This window comes from Schistocerca cancellata, chromosome 6, assembly GCF_023864275.1.
Source record: "Schistocerca cancellata isolate TAMUIC-IGC-003103 chromosome 6, iqSchCanc2.1, whole genome shotgun sequence".
In the NCBI taxonomy this organism is placed as follows: domain Eukaryota; kingdom Metazoa; phylum Arthropoda; class Insecta; order Orthoptera; family Acrididae; genus Schistocerca; species Schistocerca cancellata.
In genome coordinates, this window is record NC_064631.1 from 655,268,880 (window position 1) to 655,290,212 (window position 21,333).

The 21,333-nt window shown below is 38.8% G+C and overlaps 1 protein-coding gene across 2 annotated transcripts in view; it reads right to left on the minus strand.

Annotated features, from left to right (window-relative positions):
• The window catches only part of LOC126190732 (endoplasmic reticulum metallopeptidase 1-like), a 263,271-nt gene that overhangs the window by 161,204 nt on the left and 80,734 nt on the right, over positions 1-21,333 (minus strand). For both annotated transcript variants that reach the window (XM_049931220.1, XM_049931219.1), the window contains exon 4: positions 11,359-11,490. In XM_049931220.1, the coding sequence (XP_049787177.1) occupies positions 11,359-11,490 (132 nt within the window). The remainder of the gene's footprint in view (positions 1-11,358; positions 11,491-21,333) is intronic.

A 21,333-nucleotide genomic window follows, 5' to 3' on the forward strand; every position in this document is an offset into this window, starting at 1 on the left:
AGTTTGAGCAAACGGAAAATGTGTTTTTTTGCTCTGGATAGGACTATTCACCATGGCTTGCAAGATTTCCCTATCACTGTTCACAAAACAGCAGTGGCTACCAGCCAGGAGCCCCCTCCTGTGTAGTGTCTTGTCCACAGTGCAAAGTTGTTGGCCACAGAGTCTCCTAAAACTTTCGGGCCCATTGTTGCAAAATTATTTTGCTATGAAACACAGACTTAATGTTGCTCAGAGATTAATGTTGTTGTCAACAGAGGGTGCCGAATGTCACATTGTTGTTCCACCTCCACTCTGTGGTCACATCCTTCAGCTGCAACAGACATTCCACTGGAGCATGTCAAGGATGAAAGCTATGCCTCTGTGCCACATTTATTGACTAGGGAGAGATGGCACATTGAGGATACAGTGCATATATGTCAGGCTTGCACTTGCAACCAAGCCTACCCAGCGCAATGTTTTTTTCCATGATCCTGCACTAAGGTCCTCCAGGAGAGGGTGCACATCGACTCTGCTAGTCCTTTTCAGAGTGCAGTGTGGTTTCCTGGTGAAGGATGCACACAATAATTTTCCTTATGTGGCATAAATCACTTCTACAGCTGCACATGCTACAATCAGAGCACTAGCTACCTTTTACGACATACAGGGAAGCCCCCCTCACACGTTAGTATTCTACAGCAAACCTCAGTTTGCTTCAACAGAATTTGAGGCTTTCTGCCAACACAATGGAATACAACACCTGGCACTGCCCCTTTCCACCCGGCATGAAACTGGAAGCAGAATGGCTGGTCGGAACCCGTAAGGCATAAATGACAAAGTCACTGGTATCAATTCCCACTGATGAGGCCTTAACAGTTTCTTGCGACTTATCAGTCAACCCCAATCAAGGTAAGTCCAGCTGAAGTACCACATATGGCACAGCCAGTGCACACTCCAATGTCTGCTGTCTTGAGAGCTTAGAGCCCAAGTTACATGCCCTGCTACTAGCAGGGTGCCATCATGTGTGCTCGCGCATTCGGCCAGAAGCCAGGTTGGGCACCTGGCATCATTCTAGGCCACAAGGAGCATCAAATGTTCCTCGCTGCAGCCAGCCAGGAGCACCTGAACTTGATGCATCAACGGATCAAGTTCCAGCCATGACAAATGCAGAAGCCATCTCCACTCCTCAAGCCAGCACAGGAGACTTCCAGTACCATCATTCTTAGCAACCATCCTTTCACACCATCCCTGCCAGTTGCTGGTGCTCTTAGATTCATACCCTGAACATGACCACAGCTCCATTACAAACTGCACCCATGTCATCATTACCAGCAGCAGCAGTCAGCAACCAAACCAGCACAGGGTTGGAAACACATGGAGGTTGAGTCACGTCCTCCAACACTGCAATCATCAACACTCTCAACTCCTCAGCAGTAACTGCAGCCTCTAATGAACCAAGTAGCAAGCAAAGAAGATGCCACAGGGAAGGAAATTGTGATGCTGTTGGAGCCACTGACGGAGCTGCCTACAAAACACTCATCATTGCCAAAGAGAGTGAAACACAGATCTGCTCATTTCCAGTTCTACGTGTGTATTAAAGGGGAGAGGGATTTAGAACTGTCATCAGATTGAGACACTGAATGAACACACCAGCATCAAAGTTGTATAGTGTCATGGATGCACTGCAGGTGGCATGGATGAGAGCTTCTACTGGCATTTGGAACGAAGAAAGTGCATGTGCATTCCACAGGCAAATGTGTTGATGTACAAAAATCTTTCTGGTCAATGACGTTACTATTTGGTCACAGTGAGATGTTTGTTCTTTGTTATGTATTTCAGTCTGCTACTCCAGTTTTGTTTGTGCACTGTTGGGGATTCTTGGCTTCACGTTTGAATTAATCTGGGTTTTTCCTTTTTGGTTTTGTGTATGGTTAGTGATCACCCACTTGGTCTTTCCAATCACTTACAGTTTTCCAATGCAAACTGCATAGTGGCCCTCCCCCATCTGTATAGTATGTAACAGAGGTCTAAGACTGTTTGTATTCTTCTAAGAAGTCTCACTCAAGGACAACATCATGACTGCATCCTGGTAATATGTCAAAAATCCGATGAGCTGTCACTAATAGTTATTCTAATTATTCTCATAATGCAAGTTCGTATCCATTTTCAGTCTTCAGTACAACAGCCTATGAATCTTGGAAAGTAATATATCTGAGATGCCATTGATATGCGTATGATATCAGAGAAAACAATGCCTCAGAACTGATTAGTGTCTGTATAAGTCAGAAAGAGTATGTAAAAAGTAATGGTAATTTTTTTTTAATTTCACATATTGTATTCTACATCTACATCTACATCTGTACTCTGCAAACCACCGTGGCAGGGAGTATGTCCCACTGTACCAGTTATTAGGGTTTCTTCCCATTCCATTTACATACAGAGTGTGGGAAGAATGACTGGTTGAATGCCTCTGTGCATGCAGTAATTATTCTAGTCTTATCCTCCCTATCCCTATGTGAGCAATATACATGGGGTTGTAGTATATCCCTAGAGTAATCATTTAAAGCCGGTTCTTGAAACTTTATAAAAAGACTTTCTTGGAATAGTTAACATCTATCTCCAAGACTCTTGCAGTTCAGTTCCTTCAGTATCTCTGTGACACTCCCCAAGGGATCAAACAAACCTATGACCACTCATGCTGCCTTTCTCTGTATACATTCAACATCCCATTAGTCCTATTTGTTGTGGCTACCACACATCTGAGCAATATTCCAGAAATGGTTGCATTAGTGACTTGTAAGCAATCTTCTTTGTAGACTAGTTGCACTTCCCCAGTATGCTACCAATAAACCAAAATCTACCATCAGTTTTACCCATGATGATGACGATGTCTTATGGCGGAGGGCACTAAACAGCTAGGTCATCAGTGCCCACCGCGGGCACGGCTTTACCCATGACTGAGAATATGTGAACATTCCATTTCACATCCCTACAAAATGTTACACCCAGGTATTTGTACGAGTTTGCCGATTCCAACAGTGACTCATTGGAATTATAGTCATAGGATACTACATTTTTTCGTTTTGTGAAGTGCACAATTTTACATTTCTGAACATTTAATGCAAGTTGCCAATCTATGCACCACTTTGATACCTTACCAAGATCTGACTGAATATATACACAGCTTATTTCACATATTACTTCTTTATAGATAATGGCATCATCTGCAAAAAGTCTGAGGTTACTGTTAGTGTTGTCTGCAAGGTGATTACTGCACAACATGAACAACAAAGATCCCATCTCACTTCCCTGGGACAAACGCAAAGTTACTTCTACATCTGCCATGACTCTTCACTCCAGATAACATGCTGCATCCTGCCTAGCAAAAGGTTCTCAATTCAGTCACAAACTTCACTTGATACCCCATATGATCATATTTTTGACAATAAATGTAGGTGTGATACTGAGTTAAATGCTTTTTGGAAATGAGGAAATACTGCAACTACCTGGTCGCCTTGATCCAGAGTTTCCAGTATGTCATGTGAGAAAAGTGCAAGTTGGGTTTCACATGATCAATGTTTTTGAAATCCATACTGGCTGGTGTTGAGGTGGTCATTCTGTTCAGGACCCCTCATTATGTATGAGCTCAGAATATGGTTTAAGATTCTACAACAAAGTGACATCAAGGATATTGTCAAATGATATTTCACTAAACCCAATTCTGGTCATATGTAAGGGCTATAGTGGTTTCCGATATGAACTGAAATTGGGGGTAGCAAAGCAAAAGCTGAAATGATAAACTCTGTTTTCAAATGTTCCTTTATAAAGGACAAACCAGCTTCTGGACCACTTCTACTACCCTTCTTGTAGACAGGTGTGACCTGTGCTTTCTTTCCAAGAACTGGGCACAGTTTTTTGTTCAAGGGATCTACAACAGATTATAGTCAGAAAAGGGGATAACTCAGCTGCAAATTCAATATAGAATTTGACAGGGATTCAATTGGGTGCTGGAGCTTTGTTCAATTTTAACAATTTCAGCTGTTTATCAATACCACTGACACTTAATACTTATTTCATTCATCTTTTCAGTAGTACAGGGATTAAATAAGGAAAATTCTACTGGTTTGTCCTTTATAAAGGAACATTTGAAAACAGAGTTTATCATTTCAGATTTTGCTTTGCTACCCCCAATTTCAGTTCATATCGGAAACCACTATAGCCCTTACATATGACCAGAATTGGGTTTAGTGAAATATCATTTGACAATATTCTGATACAGCAGTCATTGAAGGCATCATGCATTTCTCTCTTGACAGCCAAACGCATTTCATTCAGCATCTGTATCTCATTAGTGCAATTTGCATTTTTTTTTTTTTTTTTCCGATCTTCTGTTGGTGAAAATAACTGCAAATTAGCAGAGAATGTTAGTCATATTGGATATTTAGCATGCTGTCAGCTGTCTAAAAGTTGCATGTGCTTTGGTAGTACTCATGATTACTTATTTTGTATAAAATTGGACCAGAGAATCGGCATTAAATTTTGCTGTAAGTATGGAATGAAGCACAGCCAAGTTTCATAAATGTTAAATATTGCTTTTGGCGAGTGTGTTACAAGTAAAACATGGATTTATAAGTGGTAGAAACATTTAGGAGGAGACCATGAAGGTGTTGAAGACAAGGAGTACCCTGGAAGCCCTGGCATATCATTAACTGATGAAATCATGGAGAAATGAAATAAATTATTATGAATGATAAATAAATTTGCCATATCAATGAGCACATTCCATGAAACTTTTTGAATGCTTTTGATATGAAACATGCGACAGCAAAGTTTATTCCAAAATTGTTGAATCCTGAATGAAAAAATCAGTGAATGAAAGTTGCAAAGTTGTTCAGAGTCACAAGGTGAATTCAACAGTAATACAGAACTACTGAAACATTTCAAAACTGGTGATGAAACATGGATTCACAGATCTGCCATAAAAATTATGGCTGTCTAATACCAGTGGATGTATTCTGGATTGCCAAGACCAAATAAAGCTCAACAAGTGCTGTAAAATGTGTAGGTTAAGCTGATTGTGTTCTTCAATTTTAACAGCATAGTATACCTTGACTTCTTGCCACAGTAAGGAACCTAACCTAACCTAACCTAACCTAAATTTCCATAAATTTCCATGCTATTTGCATGAAGCAATCTGGAAAAAAAAGTCTGGATTTGTCATGAAACAATTCATGTTCTTTGCGCCACAATAATATATATGCTCACACTTCATTGCTTGTTGATGAATTTTCCACCAAAAACATACAGTAATTATGCCGCAACCTCCATATTCACTAGACATGGCCCTCCAAAACTTTTTTCTATTTTCCAAAAAAAAAAGGGGGGAGTGGGGCTCTCACTTCAAAAGTGTATATGTTACTATGTTATTGAAGACACATTGCTGTAAGAGAGGTAAAGACTACACCAAAAGTGTGTTGGGATTAGGGGTAACATTAACACAGATGAATAAATAAAATTCTTTCCATAAAACAAAACTTCATGTTATCTTTTGAACACACCTCCCATCTTCTCTTCTACGAGGAGTACCCAAAACAACTGGTACTATTTTTTAAAACCTATATACTTTCAAACTTTTCACAAAACAACCTTATCCCCTTCAAAATACCCTCATTAAAAATAATATACTTGTCTCACCACTGTTGACAACATTTTTGCAGTAATTTTTAGAAATGGCTGACAGCTCCTCCCTCCTTTTTTTCTTGTGTTCTTCAATGTTGTCAAATCAGTGTCCTTTCATGTCACTTTTCAGGTGTGGAAATAAGAAAAAGTCGCACGGAGCCAGGTCAGGCAAGTAAGGTGCTTGGGGTAGCGGAATCATGCCATTTTTAGCCAAACATTGTCTCACAGAGATGGCTGTATGTTCAGGTGTTGTCATAGTGGAAGAAATGGTCTCCTGTCTGCCACAAATCATGTCGTTTTTGACAAACACTGTTGCGCAGTCTTCTTAAAAATTCCAAATAAAAGGTCTGACTGATGGTCTGACCTGGGGGAACAAACACTGAATGAACTAGGCCCTTGGCATCAAAAAAATCAAATCAGCATTGTTTTGTGTTTGATTTGACTTGACAACATTTTTTTGAAAGGGGTTGAAGATCACATCTCCCATTGGCTTGACTGTTGCTTTGTTTCTGGGTCTTAACCATAGCACCATGACTCATCGCCAGTAATGAATGACCTTTGACAGAAATTTTGGATCAGTTTCGAGCTATTGTTTCAAAGCACAACATGTTTCAACTCAACGCCCTTTTTGATTGTCAGTTAGAGCCCAAGGAACAAACTTGCCAGCAACCCTTTCAATTCCAAAATCTTCTGTTAAAATTTGCTGAACTGAGCTCCAAGATAACCCACTAATCTCTGACAGCTGATCTATTGTCTGTTGATGGTCTGTGTGCACAAGCTCTCGAATTTTTTTAATATTTTCATCGATTCAGGCAGTTAATGGACGTCCAGAACAAGGTTTGTCATCAATTGACATGTCACCATTTTTAAATCGAGAAAACCCTTTGTACACTTGGGTTTTTCCCGTAGCATCATATTGGCACGTCGTTTTCAATATTAAAACAGTTTTAGCAGAATTTTTACTGAGTAGAAAGCAAACTTTCACAGATTCACATTGTTCACTTAAACTTGCCATAAAAAAAAAAAAAAACAAGAACAACACAGCACTAGCAAAAACAATCAATGCAGATGAACAGAACAAGCCAGGTTGACAACAGAGGTGACACTGAACTGGCAATGAGTTGTGCTGTACATGCCTAGCAGCAAAAATGTGTACTACACAAGCTTTGCCCATGGCAATGTTATTTTTTTTTTTTTTTGGGGGGGGGGGGGTGGGGAGGGGGGGGGGGTGTTTACCCACTCATATGAATCCTGATGACAGCTGCACCTATGGGCTTCCTCATAGTACTTGACACAGCAAACCCCACTGGGTCGAGAGTTGGTAGTGAGACCTATACAGACAAGCTCCACCCAGAACCATAAGTTGTAAATGTGGGGTATAAGTCCATCTTAAGCCAGTTCATCAAAACAGCACTTTGAACTACTTGTTAAATAAATAACATGGTGTCTGCATGATGGCCAGGTTGAAGTGATTTATGAAATTCATGTAGAAGATAACAGAGTGTGGCAGAATTGTCAGATTGTGAAATGCCTGCAACACATAGACATTTCAACAGAAGACTTTTAGTAAGATGACAAACTACAATAATGAGAGAGATTGGCAGAAAAGTGGCACAGGTCCTTGTCAAAAAGGTTCCTAGTGATCAACACAACATTGAGGTCAGTGTAGTTGTAATGGGAAGAGCAACTGCTGTTAGATCAATATTACTTTCCCCCACTTAGGCTGTTATTTATTTAAACATTGCTTTCATTTTACAACTGGTTTTGCCTTTTTATAAGCTTCTGACCAGTGAATACCTGTACAGAAATGCACCTTATATTACTGTTATGAAATGGCGTTGCTTATAGTACTGACCCAAGTGCTGTTGGATAATGGGCAAGTAGTGCTTGGCTCACTGTGGTCTCCTGTCTCCATGAAGTGCAGTCAGGCAGATCATCATTAAACAAACATGGGTTTGATTCAAAGACCATGTCTTTGAACTGATGACAGCACAGGAAACCTGTGAGAGTTCTCTAAAGCTAATGACCTTTACACATGGGGCTAAATACAGGTACCTGTGTCCCTCAATGTTGGGTCTCACTGATTACTCTACTCACTGTATCATGCTGGCAGTCAGCAGAAATGCAGTCACTTGCTCCTTCATTTGATGCTCCATTTTTCATTGAAGTGATAAAGTTTTATCTTGAATCGCCTACTACAACTGTCCACATAACTGATTCAGTTCTGAAATAAGTTGGCTGCAAAAAGATCCCATTCTTGAACAAAAATAGTATGATGTGATTACAGCAAGCTCTAGTCAGCTGCAGTGTCTTCAGCATCCTCACCTTCTATAGATCATCACATCATTTACTTTTCTTAATTTTGACTGCCATGAGAGCAGCTGGAGCCTCTGTACTAAAATGGGGATGACTGTGGCATACTGAAGAGTGATCTCGCCAAGGGTACAGCAATGGGTTTCATCCCACAGGTAAGCTGTAGTCATCTGCAGTTACCTAGTGTACATAAAATGGCCTTATTGTCTGAAGATTTGAAGCATTATATTTGGCAAAAATTCTTCTTCTTTCTTTACAGTAGCATAAGACATTCCTAGGTGTCCACAATGGAAACATACCTGCATGTTGCCCCCAGTTCTCTAAATGTCCATTTTTGTGGATGGCAACTGAATTGGTATGGAATATGGTTGCATCTGTATTATCAAGAACTTTGGATGTTGCCTGATAGTTGCAGCATAAACCTGAGATTTATATTCCTCAATGTAAGCCTGTCTTGTGGAGATCAGTGCCAATGACCAATCAACCTCTTATTGAATTAGCAATGCTACTCCCATCTGTCTGAGTTCGTCATTCAACACTGATACTTGTGACCCTCTGGATTCAACATTAAGAGATGTCATAAACCCTCCTCTCTTTTCTCTGACTTATTACTGTATTAACAATGTGAAGTACATATAGGATTCCATGACAATGGTTGCATTCAGAAGATTGTCAGATATGTTTCAGCATACTCTTTCTGGTGCATTGTCTCAATGTGCTGGCACTACCTGATGAAGTGTACTGTGGAGTTGATACACTTCAAAAGAAGCATTTGAAGATGAGCTCAGTCACATCCTTCATAAGTTGTGAAACTCTGTCAATTTTCATCATATTTCAGTTCATTGTATGACAAAGCACTAGAATTCCTGGTGTTAGGCTCTGTTCTTTAGTTGTTTCTTGTGTACGCTGACCTGCTGCTGATTATCACCTTATGTTTCAATGTTTTCTAAATTTCTGTCTGAAATTTGTCCTGTCTCTTGAACTCTTTTTCATTGTTCTCAAACCACTGTTGGGCTATGCTGTCCAAATATAAGGAAAGATTGAAAAGAAACACCATTTCACCCTTACAATTGTATCTAAGCAACACAGTCAACTCCTTTCAGTCACTTGATCGAATCCTGGCCAGTGCCTCCCAAAAACTATGCCGGATGCCTGATATGCATCTTATTTATGTATAAGGTTTGTAAAAAGTACATAAAAAATAAAAGAAATATGGTCGCCATGCTACAATTTAAGCGCCGTCCATCCTCAAAGTAGTTCCCTCCACTGGCAATACACCATTCCCAATGCTGTTTCCATCTTTGGAAGCCTCTCAGATTGCACTTTGTGAGATGGTACGTAGGTATCATCACACTGCCCTGAATCTCCTCTAGGGTTTGGAAATGATGTGCTTTCAATGTGATTTTATTTTTGCCAAACAGGAAAATCTGCTGGATCTGTGTCCAGAGAATAGGGTAGACAGTCACAATGGGAGTAGGATGGTTAGGCAGATAGTATGGACAAAGAGTGGTGCATGGGCCAGCAGATAGTTGTGAGTCTGGTTTTTGCACACAATTCAACCCTCTTCCTGTGCACATATTCCTCAAATGTGCTAAAATTCCCTGGTTGATTTCCTTGTTTACCATCTGACTAGGTGGTACAAGTTGCTGATGGACAGTGCCTTTGTAGTCAAAAAACATATGTGCTTTTTTTGGATGAGGAATCCCTTTGCCCTCTCACTGCAATGGCTGCATCTTCATTTCAACATCATAGTCATAGACCCATTTCTCATGTTATGATGTTCTCAAGGATGTTTTCACTGTCATTTGCAGTGGCAAGCAGTTCCTGGCTGATTTCAACATGGGTCTGTTTCTAATTGCCAGCCAACAAACACGGCATTAATTTTTCACTGACATGATACATCACACATTTTTCACTCACAATTTGATGGCATGATCCTACGCTGATGCCCACTTACTCACCAGCTTCTTGAACAGTTAAACAACAATTTCAAAGAATCACAGCACAATCTTTCTCAACATGGTCATCATCTGTTGATGTGGTTGATCGTATAGGCCTGTGATCCTCAATGACCAGCATTCTGCCTTGTACAAAATGCTTAAAACACTCATATCTCTGTGTGCAACTAATACTGTGCTCACCATATGTTTGCAAACCAGTCACAATATCTCTGTAAAAGTTGCAGCAAGTTTGTAGTAAAATTTCACACACACATGCTGTCCTTCAAACTCTTTCATTGATGCTTTGTCACTAATCTGACAAAGACTTTGTGCATGTGCTCACTTCAGCAGTTGTAGCAACAACCAATAGTCACAGCAAAACAAGGCTAACAGCAGTTTGTTGTGCAGACTTGCCACTAGGCGTGCATAGTAACCACAGTGCGCCACCTCTGCTAGTCAGCATGCTATTTCAAAAGTTCAGTCTCTCTCTGAACACAAGTTGGATGGTTTTGTATCCATTATTCACTGACAATGCAAGCCATATGTAGAATGCATTGTTTGTATTTGGATTTCTGTTTGTGAAGGCTACAATGTTTGCATAGCCTTATTGCAGCAACAGTAGCATTGATGTCAGAGGTACCTAGCCTCCCCACAAAACTGTGTCATGTAGAATCCGAAATAAAGTACCAGTTGTAAGAACAGACTCATCAACAAAACTAATACTTCACATTGAAAGAGTGTTTGTTGAGCACACACAAAAGTACATGTGCAACTGAACTTCCTGTCTCTGGAGAAAGTGCTCCTATACGTACAAACTTGGAATGTTCTAGCAAATTACATTATACCATGAATAAGTAATCCCAGAACTTCCAAAAACTACAAATTTAAATGATAAATACTTGCAAAAGATGGGAACTGAACTGGTGATTTGCACAGCACAGCCTGCAATTATTCATTATGTCTCAGTGGCTGACACAGGGTCTGGGGAAATATTAACCTCTCACTTGTAAAGTCTATCACATAAGGTAACACATTTTTGAACAGATGCTGAGGTGTGATAATTATTTTACAATAAGAGAATTTAGTCTGTACTTGTATATCAGCTTCAATTTAATAACAGAGAAATTTAATCAAGTCTAGCACATAGGGTTAAAAAACATTAAGAGAAATAACTATTCAAATAATCAAATAAGAGCTACCTTCTTAGATTGACAGTAGTGTAAATTAATGAGAGTAACAGATAACACTATTAAGATAGCAGAGTTCTTGCCTTCATTAACATCATAGAAGTAAGAAGCCACCCTCAATGTCCCACAAACACTCAAGAAGACATCAATAAAACTGTAGTTTCCTAATAACCATCCAAGCATCAACCACTGCAATAACAAAAAATACAAAAGGTAGAACAAAATCTGAGGGTTAAAGGTGCGGTTAGAAAGTGTACTCTTACCTTTAGAAGCCAAGGATTCTTTGGTCCAGCCTGGAATAAAATTTCCTTTCCTCCTGAACCTGCTGCTTCCAAGTTTATAAATGCTTTGACTTCAGAAGCCCACTGATGCTGACTGATAAATCCATGGGCTCCCTGGAAATATGCAAATGCCCAAGTATATTTCCAAACAGATAGGTAAGACATTACTGGTAAATCATTGCCCATTTGGAAGACAACTGAGAAGCAAGAACTTAGCCTATTTAATTAACAGTTTAAACATGTCATTTTCAAACTAAGGCTTTCAGACAGTGTGAAGAATGTTGGTGTTGTTAACAGGGCAAGGGAAAAGATTACTATTTGCAGTACTGAATATAAAATATATCTGAGTTCTCTGATTTGGATTAAAGTGAGGGGTCTCAACCACAAATCATATAATTCAGTGATGTTCTTAGCTCTGGATTTCTTGACCTTTCACTTTATTGGTCAGGGACACAATGCAGAAGGCAGCAACTTTGGTAGTATAAAACAAGCAGCATGTCACTGGCAGTTTTGTGCTGTTGTGTACACTCAACAAGTCTCATTAACAAGCATCAACAGAAGAAGTATTCAGTATTTTAAATTACACACAATGGATGAAGGACTCTTAATATTTAGATGGTAGACATAAATAAAGAACATATTAACTCCATATGATGAAATTTCTATTACATATCTGTCAAGGTTCCTTATGAACACTGGTTCTCATAAATCATGGAAGAGTCACAAACATACTTAGCCAAAGAATATAATGCACAACCTGGCATAAACAGAGAAAAACACTCTTCGAGACAAGCAATTTAGTTTAAATTTTGAACAATGTTGAAAGATATGAAACTGGATATATTAGCAGGTCCATGTTAAATAACACAGTATGATTACTTATGTAGCAATACAATAGTGTGCAAGGCTGTTAATAATGTGGTCCAGAAGCTCTATGGCAATTTAATACCTCTCTCTTTGTAGAACTGCTGCCAGCACAGCACAGGTAGAGTGCGGACTGCAAGTGGTAACACAATTCTCAAGAGTGTGCCATGCATGCTATGTAGAATTCAGTTCAGGAGACTGAGCTAGTGAATTTACAGGTTAGTTCTTACAATAAGCTAAAAACAGCAACCATACATTGCTGATAATTCTATTTATTAGAACAAATAGTGCCATTATGGTTTCGAGTTGACAGGCTCAAATTTGTAACTTTGTTATGCTGTATATCTAATTTTTACAGCGTAATGTAATTTTAAATGCGTTCTAAACAGGCAATGGTGCTATTTCTTCCTAATAAATAGAATAATGAACAGGGGCTGTTTGCTGTTTTTATTTTACTGTAAGAATTAACCTGTATTTTCACACATCCCAAGTCTCACCATATCGATTTTTTTGACAAAATAACACACAATGAAATGTTCCCTGTTGAATACTTTTATTCATAAGATTTGCTCTGTGTGGGATATGTCATTTTGTACAATGCATTTACCATCTACTCAATTTCGTATGGAGAAGCATGGCAGTCTGTGTGTCTATCTTAAGTGTTCACACCTCCCCTCCCCCCCTCCCTCTACAAACACACACACACACACACACACACACACACACACACACACACACAAGTCCAATAATATCAAATGCACTCAGACTCAGGGACCAAAGGTGTTATGTGCATGCTCTTCAGATCCACCAATAATATGAACAAGAAAAGGTTTCATGGTAATGGCATATTAAGGACAGGAATTAAAAGCAGTAGTACTGTTGGATCCACTGAGCATAACCATTCATAAAGCATTACTCTCTCAATGTTTGCTTATTGATGTCAACCATGCTTGGACCTAGACTTGCATATGGACCTCTGTCTGCAATGTACATGGCATGACAGATATGTCTCTACAAAATTGTTAAGGCTTTCGTGGCCACTTGTTGACAAACTGCCTATTGGCTTCTGTCTCGGGTTCTTCGGCCGACGTTCATCTAATGATTTTTCTGACGTTTCGCCAGCACGAGTGGCTGGCATTGTCAAAGCTTCACCCTCCATTGCTGGTGGTGGGTGAAGCTTTGACAATGCCAGCCACTCGTGCTGGCGAAACGTCAGAAAAATCATTAGACGAACGTCGGCCGAAGAACCCGAGACAGAAGCCAATAGGCAGATATTTCTCTGCTTTATGCTACAGTATTAATTGGGCTCACATTACATACAAGCACTCATACACTCACCCTCATCTCAGTTACTAGGTCTGAACCTGGCATGGACACAGAGCACTGCCATACTCCATGTCTGTCTCAAGAGTACTTCATATTTTATGGCATGGCAATGAGGCTGAAAACAATTGCATATTCATCAGTGCATCATGGCTACAATATTTTGAAATAAGGACAGCAGCACTATCAGCAGCTATGTTATTTCAAGCACCTACAGTAGAATGAACAGCTGAAATACATAATCAAGCAGATAAAGATCCCCCAATAACAATAATACTTCTAGCTGCTGTGCCATCACCCAGAACAGCTCTCTTTCTGGCATTTTACAAGATACAGAAAACTTTTAATATCCAGCTTCAAAGATTTCTGCTGTTTTGCAAACCGAGGAACATTTTCGATATTAGTGATCAGCCAGTGTTACTGTTGTTTTATAGTTTACAAGTTTGTTTGCAAATTATGGACACTCATGGAGCCCAGAAGATTGTCATTTGGTGACTAGTGCAATCAGCTGTCCGTACATGAAGTGAGTGACAAGACTAAGATTTAAGTAGTGTGAAAATACAGTGAACAAATCTTACAAAAGGAAGGAAGGAGGATTAGGCCGTAATATACTGTTTACATCATGGTCCTTAGAGATGGAGCACAAGCACAAATTGGGGAAGTTTGGGGCAGGAAATCAGCTGTGCCCTTTCAAAGAATCCACCCTAGCAATTGCCTTTAATGATTTAGAAAAGTGACCGGAAAGCTTGACCAGGAAGGCCAGACAAGAATTTGAACCAAATGAGAGTCCATTGTCTCACAACAGTGTCAGCTCACTTGGCACCTATCTTACAAGACTTTGTTTACCAAACCACTGAGCCTTAGCTGCCAGGGTTAACTTTCTTTGCTCACAGTGTAAGATTTCTGAAGTGAATCTTTAATTGTTGAAGTGGTTGAGCATCAGCCTCACAACCAGGGTGTGCAGGCTAGCATTCTGAGAAAACTTGAGCCCTGTCAAAGTAAGGATATAAAGATGGCATTTTTTAAAAATTCATCAGCTGCAGAATATATATTTCATGTTGACTTAGGTATGCCAAAAGTGTGCTCAAAACAACATTGTTCATTGATAACAGGAAACTATCATTATCTTTAGACGCCACTTGCCACAGCATCATCATATAAAGGTTTATTTATTTATTTATTTATTTATTTATTTATCTATTTTTTATTTATTTAGATTCTTTTGTGTGGAGTCGTCAATATGATGGCTTTTGCGAACATCAAGTATAGTTACGAACATAAAATACATTTAGATCTTACCTTCCAGGTAGCAATTAAACAGTAAATTGATGCATATCAAAATACATTACATCTTAAACATATTAATACAGCTAATTATTTTTATATATTATTTTACAGCTCTTAAACTTAACCATTTAAAATTTGCTGAGTGAATAAAGACACTTTTCAATTAAGAATTCTTTTCGTTTTGATTTGAATTGCTTTTTATTACTGTTTTTCATGGACTGTGGCAGTTTATTATACCATATCAGTCCATTAGTATATGGGTCCTGGTCCGTCATTTTTAATCTTGTTCTTTGTCAGTAGTAATTCTCTTTGGGCCTGGTGTTGTGGTCATGTATATCACTACATTTAGTTACTTCAGTTTTCTGTGAGACAAAACAAGTAACCAATTTATAAAGATACAAGGAGTATATGGTGAAGTACTTGTGTTGTCTGAAAACATCATGGCAAGAGTCTTTATAGCCTAGTCCATGTATAATCCTTAACCCTCTTTTTTGCAGTAATAGTACTTTGTTAAGGTGAATGTCTGCAGCACAACCTCATATTTCTATACAATAGCTGAGATGGGGCTAGATTGTCCCATAATACACAGTTTTAAGCTTGTGGATGGGCACCATTTTGGACAGTTGGGTAAGAAGATACAGCCCATTGCTGATTTCTTTACATACAACATTAACGTGGCTAATCCACCAGAGGTTTGAGTCCAGACAGACCCCCAGAAATTTACACTTGTTTGCTTCCTCTGCCACTGGCCACGTACCTCGTTTACACATGAGTGATGTGAGCTGCAGTTGTAAATATTAGCATCTGGGATTTATTTGCATTGACCTTTAATCCTTGTGCAGGAAAATATGAATTTAATTCTAGTATCCCATTACTTGCTGAGACTTTCAGTTCCTCACAGTCTTTACCATGAAATAAAAATGAGGAATCATTAGCATAATTTACAATGTACGAGTTAATGGAGTGTACAACGTCATTAATATGCACTGAAAAGAGGAAAGGTCCAATAATTGAGCCTTGAGGGACTCCCTGTGTCACTGTTTCACTTGTGGATTTAAAGGTTAAGATCTTACTGTCAATTTGATGTGTAAGTTTGGTACACTGTTTCTGATTCATCAAATAGGTGAATAGAAGTTTCATTGATGCATCACTGATATTGTACACCCACAGTTTTTTTTAAGAGAAGCTCATGGTTTACTGAGTCAAAAGCATTGTGTTAAATATTTCCTGTCGATTTACCTCCATAAATTCGAGCTCTATACCATCCGTGACCTCATTTGGTGTGCCAGCCTGTAGATCTATAATAGGAGCTGATTGGTCAAAAGGAGGGATAAAATGCTTATTGAATAAATTGCATACTTCATTTGGAAACTGCCTGCAGCTTAGAATCGAGTGCAAAGTAATCGGAAGTTCTGAAAAATGTTGGTAGGTGCCGCCACATCTAACTTATTCCATCAAATATATGTAGTGCAACACAGGCATGCTTGGCAGGCACGAAGATAAATATTGGCGCCAAAACCTCTTCGTCAGTAAATAAATTAAAAAAAAAAAAAGGTAGAAGACGAGCTTTTTTTCTCTGCCCCGAGTTTCGACTACTGGATTTTCATATATTATCCAAAGAAGTAAATAGAAATTCTGTATTGTTCGTCTTCGAATGTAACAGCCTTTCAAATATTCGTAGCAACAATAATAAATTTCTTTAAACAAAAATACCAACAATGTTGTCGTTCTTGTTGTTGTGGTCTTCAGTCATGAGACTGGTTTGATGCAGCTCTCCATGCTACTCTATCCTGTGCAAGCTTCTTCATCTCCCAGTACCTACTGCAGCCTACATCCTTCTGAATCTGCTTAGTGTATTCATTTCTTGGTCTCCCTCTGTGATTTTTACCCTCCAGTATTAAATTGGTGATCCCTTGATGCCTCAGAACATGTCCTACCAACCGATCCCTTCTTCTAGTCAAGCTGTGCCACAAACTCCTCTTCTCCCCAATTCTATTCAATACCTCCTCTTTAGTTATGTGATCTACCCATCTAATCTTCAGCATTCTTCTATAGCACCACATTTCGAAAGCTTCTATTCTCTTCTTGTCTAAACTATTTATCGTCCATGTTTCACTTCCATACATGACTACATTCTATACAAATACTTTCAGAAACGACTTCCTGACACTTAAACCTATACTCGATGTTAACAAATTTCTCTTCTTCAGAAACGCTTTCCTTGCCATTGCCAGTCTACATTTTATATCCTCTCTACAAGCTTAAACACATGTACACAGACTGGCTTTCGAAAAGCGACAGACAACTGATACTAACAGGATGTGTAAAACGCGCAAGTGTGCCAATGGATTTATGATGCATGGAAGTGTGTTCCAAATCAGACTGTGCAACAAGCATTTAAAAAATGTTTGATACCCAATGCACTAGATGGAACAGAGGACGATGCTCTGTATGAAGAAATGAGCAACAAAGAATGGAGAGATAGTGATTCAGAATCATGATTGATATTTTAAACATTTCGTAAAAGATGTATTACAAACCTAATAAAATTTTGCTTTTAATTTCAGCGTTTAACTTCTAAATTATTTTCATTATTTTTTTTATACGGGTTGCTACTCTGCATTGCACAGGATAGAAAAGAGAGCTGCATCAAACCACATGCAGTATGCCGGCCGGTGTGGCCATGCGGTTCTAAGCGCTTCAGTTTGGAACCGCGTGACCGCTACGGTCGCAGGTTCGAATCCTGCCTCGGGCATGGATGTGTGTGATGTCCTTCGGTTAGTTAGGGTTAAGTAGTTCTAAGTTCTAGGGGACTGATGACCACAGAAGTTAAGTCCCATAGTGCTCAGAGCCATTTGAACCATTTGAGCCACGTGCAGTATTCTCTTCACCATAAGAATAATACAAATGTAAACATTATGCCATGTATTCTTTCGTGTTTGCTGCTATCTCACTTAAATCCTGTCTGCCTAATAAACTACGAAACTAGAGTGAGACAACCACAAACGCGGAAGAATATACGTATCATGTCATGTTTATATCCGTATTATTCTTATGCTGAATAGTGATTTATTTATTTATTTATTTATTTCTTGTTCCGTAAATCCAGTTAGTGAGTCAATCACAAGGATATGGAACGTGTCAAATTGTACAGGTTTCAATTTAAACTTACAATAAATACAAGGGCAATTCAATGGCAAATTGTACATAGTTTAAGTAAGACATACTATAAATACAGTAACAGATAAAATGTCAGCTAGATAACATAATTACCATTTGACAGAAAAAGGAGTTTCAAATAAAGGTTAAAGATAAGAGCACAAAGTTAAATCAGATATTAGGCCTACAAGAGTAAATACACGTACAGCCAATCTGTTGTTACAAAAAGTGCGCTAATGCCCAAATGCACAATAAAATCAATTGAACTACTTCTAGACACAATAAGTTTAGTGATGGTATACATTTTCTTTCAGGTATTCATCCACAGTATAATAAGATTTCTCTGTCAGGTAATCTTTGAGAACTTGTTTAAATTTTGGCAGTTCTGTATGAACACATTTGATATGTAGTGGTAGAGCATTGAACAGCTTAATGCTGGAGTAGTAAACTCCTTTTTGTACCAGAGTGAGACGTTTCATTTCTAAATGTAGATTGTTTTTGTTTCTCGTGTTATAACCATGGAATTTACTGTTGTCTTGGTAGATGGAATAATTTTTGCACACAAAGGTGAGCAAGGAAAAAATATACTGTGAGGCAGTTGTTAGGATACCTATCTTCCGAAACAAGTGCCTGCAAGAGTGTCTTTGATGGACCCCACACATTATTCTGATTGCTTTTTTTTGGATGGTGAAAACTTTTTTTGCAAGTGGTTGGTTCCCCTAGAATATGATAGCATATGACATCAATGAGTGGAAGTAGCCAAAGTAGGCAACCTTAATAGTGTCAACTTCAGCCACTGAAGAAATTACCCGTAATGCAAATGTTGCCGAGCTAAGTTTTTTACACAGATGAAGAATGTGAACTGACCAATTACATTTACTGTCTATGTAAGCACCCAGGAATTTTGTGTCTTCAACTTTCTGTATTGGTTGATCTCTACATTTTATGTTAATTTCATTGGGATTACTTTGTGATGTATGGAACCTCATATAATGAGTTTTATCTGCATTGAGCGAGATACAGTCAGAAATTAAGCATGGCAACTGACTAGATTTTTAAATCTAAGATGACTCTAATTTCTGTGCAGAATGTAATGTACTAAAGAGGCATCTGCAAACATTTTCAACTGGAGAAAAATTTTCTCTAAACTCTCGTTCAGAACATCTTCTATCATATGCAGTCTATTAAATAGCAGTCTCTTGCCATTATTTCGCTAATGAGACAATTCCTCTCTTTTTTTTTTTTTTTTTTTTTTTTTTTATTGTAAGCGGCAGTAGCGCGCATAAAAGCAAGCCATGCCACGAGCGGCGACAGGTCGTAAACAGTCATTATTGGAATGCGACAAACAATGCATGACACAGTACAATAATGCATTTTCAGCTTAGAGTGACGCAAACACCTATAAGGAACAGAACAGCATGTATCAAATCGAAGCAAAATAAGCAATCGATTCAAACCAGACGAAGCACATGAAAAAGGAAGGGTGCCCGTATAAATATACGGATGGAGTGCCTGATGCATAGCAATGCCTACCTGGTAAAGCTTAACTGCTAAGCTTACGATTCAAACCAAACTACTGTAGCTGTATCTTCATCCATTCCACCTAAATTGTGTCTCATGTTACAATGGACCAACTTTGTTTCGATTTGGAGGTGAGGTCTAAAACTTTTCTCTCCCCTTGAATTTCGAGTCTCAACTTTCAGGTGCAGTGGAGATTCGGGAAAATTTTTTTCCTTGATTTCGAGTCTCATTTTTCAGGTGAGGCTTAGATTCGAGTGCGGCTTAGATTCGAGTGCGGCTTAGATTCGAGTAAATACGGTACTCTAGTGTCATAGTTCACTATACTTGTGAGATTACACGAGTTTAATATACCTGTTATTTTCAAATAGGTTAAAAAAATGGTTCAAATGGCTCTGAGCACTATGGGACTCAACTGCTGTGGTCATAAGTCCCCTAGAACTTAGAACTACTTAAACCTAACTAACCTAAGGACATCACACACATCCATGCCCGAGGCAGGATTCGAACCTGCGACCGTAGCGGTCGTGCGGTTCCAGACTGTAGCACCTTTAACCGCTCGGCCACTCCGGTCGGCTCAAATAGGTTATACTACAGGAGATTGCATCAATATTTAAGTCTCCAACTACACTAAGGTTAGTGGGGCCTGTTTGTCTAATTGCCCTGTTAAGTCTATCAAGATAGCACAGCACATCTGTATTTGGTGGGTGGTACATACCAATAACTTTATGTTTAGCAAACCTGCTTGAATGAGTGTTTATGTGGACCACAACAACAGCCTTTTCAATGGTTCCTTCTTTGCAGTATTGTTCAACAAATGAGATTTTCTTAAATGAATGATGTTCATTTACAAATATTGCCACCCCACCCCCTTTCTGTTGTTGTCTGCAGTAACTATCTGCTAACACATAACCATCTAATTTCATTGTCTTTTAGTCCATGTTCTGTAATTACTAACAGGTGTGGTGAATTCTCATCCACAAATACTTGCAGAAAACTGAGTTTATTCCTAGATGCATTATGCTAAAGGGCACTGATATTTTACAACACTTTGTGACATGGTATTCTGAATCAGTCGAATTATTACACAAGTCTTTAACACTGCACTGTAATGACAATTTACTCACTTCCAAGTCAGTTGCAGCTGCATGTGAACAGAGTTCTTTCCAATCCAAGGGGTCTAGTTCAGCAAAATCATGTTGCTTGAAACTGAGCCTAAAAAAACTTGTTGATTATAATCGAAGATGATTGGGTCCATGGTTTTATGCAGCTCCTTACAATGTTCCGTTATCTGGTTCACTAACTTGAGCTTTCCATTTCTGTTTAAGTGAAGTCCGTGACTGGTATGTTTTGACGTTTCAGTTTGCTTATGTCTAGCAAGTGCATATGATTTAGTTTTTTACATAGTTTCGGCAGTTCTAAATTACAGCACTTAATTTCTGTATTAATACACGACCACTGCGGGAGATCATGTCGCACTGGTAGGTTTATTAGGCAATACTTCCTGTAAACTGCGAGTGGTGACTTGCTCTCATTTTTGTAAAAACCATTGGCACCGTCAATGATTACAACTTGCTCATCTTTTTTTAGACTGTTTGTTTCTGATAAATTCTCAACTACAGCACTTAATGTAGCTCCAGGTTTAACTCTTGCGAATACAGGATAGTCATCGTGTATAGCTTCATGAAGGGGAGCTGGAAGGCTTTTTCTGTGGCTGTAATAACTTTTTTTGTGCTTACAGGCATTAGACATTGTTTTTGTTTCGGCCTTTATCAGAGGATTTGTTATATTTACTTTTGTTTACAT